The sequence below is a fragment of the Caretta caretta genome, chromosome 2 (assembly GCF_965140235.1).
Source record: "Caretta caretta isolate rCarCar2 chromosome 2, rCarCar1.hap1, whole genome shotgun sequence".
In the NCBI taxonomy this organism is placed as follows: Eukaryota; Metazoa; Chordata; order Testudines; family Cheloniidae; genus Caretta; species Caretta caretta.
The window spans coordinates 119594803-119598338 of NC_134207.1; the positions used below are offsets into that span (position 1 = coordinate 119594803).

General features: G+C 51.2%; 1 protein-coding gene across 11 annotated transcripts in view; it reads right to left on the reverse strand.

The window, feature by feature from the left end:
- The window catches only part of PRP4K (pre-mRNA processing factor kinase PRP4K), a 50934-nt gene extending 49212 nt beyond the window's left edge, over positions 1 to 1722 (reverse strand). For all 11 annotated transcript variants that reach the window (XR_007355192.2, XR_007355188.2, XR_007355190.2 and 8 more), the window contains exon 1: positions 1573 to 1722. Coding sequence is in view for 1 of the 11 variants with exons in the window: in XM_048839761.2 (XP_048695718.1) it covers positions 1573 to 1610 (38 nt within the window). In the remaining 10 variants the exon portion in view is untranslated. The remainder of the gene's footprint in view (positions 1 to 1572) is intronic.
- Between the last annotated feature and the right edge of the window lie 1814 nt (positions 1723 to 3536).

The window sequence follows — 3536 nt, forward strand, 5'->3', positions numbered from 1 at the left end:
TTCAAACTATTACAGCCAGAAATCAGATTACAATTTAAGACAGGTCCAACACTATGTCTAAAACGCCTTGACTGAATCCCTTCCCCTTTATATGAAGCTAGTAGTTCCCAAATTGCGGCCCATGAAGCCCTCATGAACCCATCTCATGGTGGGTAAAATCACAAGAGTAAGTGACCACTGCAGGATTTAAGAGGTTGGGAGGGCATGGCTGATGTATGGCTATATATTTATACTTAGGGCTTGTCTACGCATAAAATACTGCTGCTACACTGCTCTAGCACTTCATCACCTATACCAATGGGAGGGGTTCTGCCAATCAGTGTAGGTTATTCCTCTTCCTGAGAAAGGATAGCTAGGTCAGCAGAGGAATTCTTCCATTTACCTCATACTGTCTACACTGAGGGCTAGGTCTGCTTAACTACACTACTCAGGGTTGTGGATTTTACACACCCCTAATCAACGTAGCTGGATCCCCCTATCTTTTTAGAGTAGTCCAGACCTTAAATCACTACACCAGCATATCTGAGCTGCACTACTGTAGTATTTTAGTGAAAACACTACCTACACTTACAGGAGGGGTTCTCCAGTCAGCCTAGGCAAGCCACCTCCCTGCGAAGCAATAGCTAGGTCGACAGAAGATTTCTATCGATCTAGTGTTGTCTACACTGGGGGTTAGGTTGGCATAATCACGTCTCTCAAGGGTGCAGATTTTAAATTGCCAATTTAAATTAGCTCTATGTCCACATGGGAGGAGTTGGGGGGGGGAAGGGAGGAGGAGGAGGATAGGGTCTGGTTAATTGATTGCCTTTGATGAAGAACAAAGTCCAAGAGCTCCTTGCTCTCTCACAAAATGCTTTGCACCCTGACTCTAACGCCCACAGTACTAAACACAAGTCAAGCCTGGCCCTGGCCCTCCTCACCCCAGAACGCTGCATGGCCTGCGTTCCCCAAAGGCAGCTGCCAGTGCAGTGGGTATGGACCAGCCTCCAAGCTTCTGGATACCCCCACCCGGCGGGAGCCGGCCTCACTTTCACTAGGGGAGAGCAGGCCGGCGAGCAGCAGCCCTAGGGCGGGAGAGGGTGAGCAACACCCCTCCTCGGGGTGAGCAGACAGCCAGTGTGAAAAATCGGGATAGCGGCGCGGGGGGGGGGGGTTTAAAATGCGCCCATATGAAAAAAAACACGAACATCGGGACTGACCCTCCCCCTCGGCACCTTAGCAACCACCCCTGGGCGCCCGAGGCGGGAAGGGAGGGGCACGAGGAGCCCCGAACTCCAAGCGCGTGCACGGCCTCTCCCCGTCGCGGCCTGGCTCGTGCTCAATGGGGCCGGGGAAACGGACGCCGCGTGCAGTCCCACCGCCCAGGCCCGCGCTGGGTCTCAGGCCAAAGGCCCGCGCTGGGTCTCAGGCCAAAGGCCCAGCCAGGGCCCTCGCGACTCCTCTCCCCCCCCCCCCGGCAAATGAGCTTTGGCGACCGTTACAGCCACCTCCCGCCACAAGACGCCTCACAGCTTCTCCCTCCCACTTCCCCCCCGAGAGGCACCTTCCCAAAGGGGCCACCCTGTCTCTTACTCGGGCTCCCGCAGCACAGACTCCACCGCGGCGGCCATTTTGAACTTCCAAACTCCTTCGCCGCTGCTGGTGAGACGGGGACACAGCGCATGCGCGGTGAGACGCCAAGGGTCGAGGCGAGGAAACGCACCCGCTTGGCGACCACCGGAAGCGAACCTCACCCTGCGGGGAGGGAGTAAGTCACTTCCGGTGGATCTTTTTCTAGGGAGCGTCTGTAAAGAGCCACCTCCAGGCCCAGCAGCGCAAGCACAGAACAAGTGGCTGGGGAAGGGAGTCCCCCATAGCTCAAGCGATCTGGACGCGGCGCAGTGACACGGGCAGCTGCATGGGGCGGGCGCACCCAGCGTTTAAGAGGCGGGTGGGTGGATGATGGTGGCGGAGGGGACAGGAAATTTGGGGTGATTATAGAACAAAGGGGTGGGGGTGAACAGGCAGGTGCTCAGGACTTCTTGGGGAGTGTGGCCCCTAGATGTCACACCAAATAAGAAATGGGATACTGAAAACCAGGGGTACAACCAAAAACTACCGAGGCTGCCTGAAGTTGTGAGCATATGGAGTTAATTTAAGTAAAAGAGAAATTGCCAGGGAGCCTAAGTCCAAAGCATAGACATTGTGGCTATTGTTGAATTATGTTTTATGACACTTAATAGCTCATAAACAAGATTTCACCATTTATTATTTGGATGTCAGAGTGGGCGTAGATGAGCATCTGCAACCCAGATACTCAAGGCATTTGCAGCCTTGCCCTAGTGTATTAGAAGAAGACAGTGAGGCTATGTCAACACTAGCACTTTTGTCAGCATAATTTATGTCCCTCAGGGGTGTGAAAAAAATGCACCCTGAGTGACAGAAGTTACACAAACAGAAGTGCCAGCGTGGACAGTGCTATGTCAGTGTGAGGCGCTCTCCTGCTGACATAGCTACCATTGCTTGTTGGAGGTGGTTTAATTATGTCGATGGCCATGGGAGAGCTCTTTCCCGTTGGCCTAGAGTGGCTACACCAGCAGTCTTACAGCAGTGTAGCTGCATCGGTACAGCTGTGCCACTGTAAGCTCTCTCGTGTAGATATGGCCCTAAACTGGGTAGGAAGTCTTGCAAGATTGTCATGAAAATCTAAGCAGCTAGTGATAATATTTGGGGGAGGGAAGGAATTATATTTTTCAGACATTATTTTTGAAAATAAATTATTCTGGATGGGAAAATGAGAATTTTGTCAGCCTGAAAACAAAAATGAACCCCAGGTGTCTGTTTCCATTTTCAAAATGGGAAGAAATGCAGTAAGGAAACAGCATAAGCACAGAAAATTAAACTAGATTTTAAAAATGGTTTCAGTTGTGATAATCTCGGGTGCTAATAATGCTAATACTTAGTACTCCGCTATTATTACCTATAATTCATTATAGGTACTAGATAATACTTAGTCCTGCCTTGAGTGCAGGGGGATGGACTAGAGGACCTCTTGTGGTCCCTTCCAGTGCTAGGATTGTATGATTGTGGCCTAGTTATTACTTAGTCCTGCCTCAGTGCAGGGGACTGAACTAAATGACCTATTGAGGTCCCTTCCAGTCCTGCACGTCGATGATTATGTTCGGAAAGACTAACCAAGAATTGTGCTAAGCGCTGTACAGAGTACTAAACGATAATATCGCTTTCCAATACTTGCTTCAAAGAGCTCATATGCAACCATAAATTACCACGTGTTGAGTTAGAAAGATGAAGAACTTGAAGCACAGAGCGTTTAAATGACTGAGCCAAGCTCACGCAGCGATGGGAACAGGGAGGCGCTCGCGGAAATTGAGCGGTCGCTGGTATTTAAAGCCTTGAGATTTGGGTTTCAAACGAGTCCTTTCGCGGCGCTCTGGTGTGCGTCACTTTGCGCACAGTCCCTTAGAGTGGGGCCGCTTGCTGTTATGAAGGGTGGAGGCGGGAGGGTTGAGCGCGCGCTCTCACAAGTGCTCCCTGGG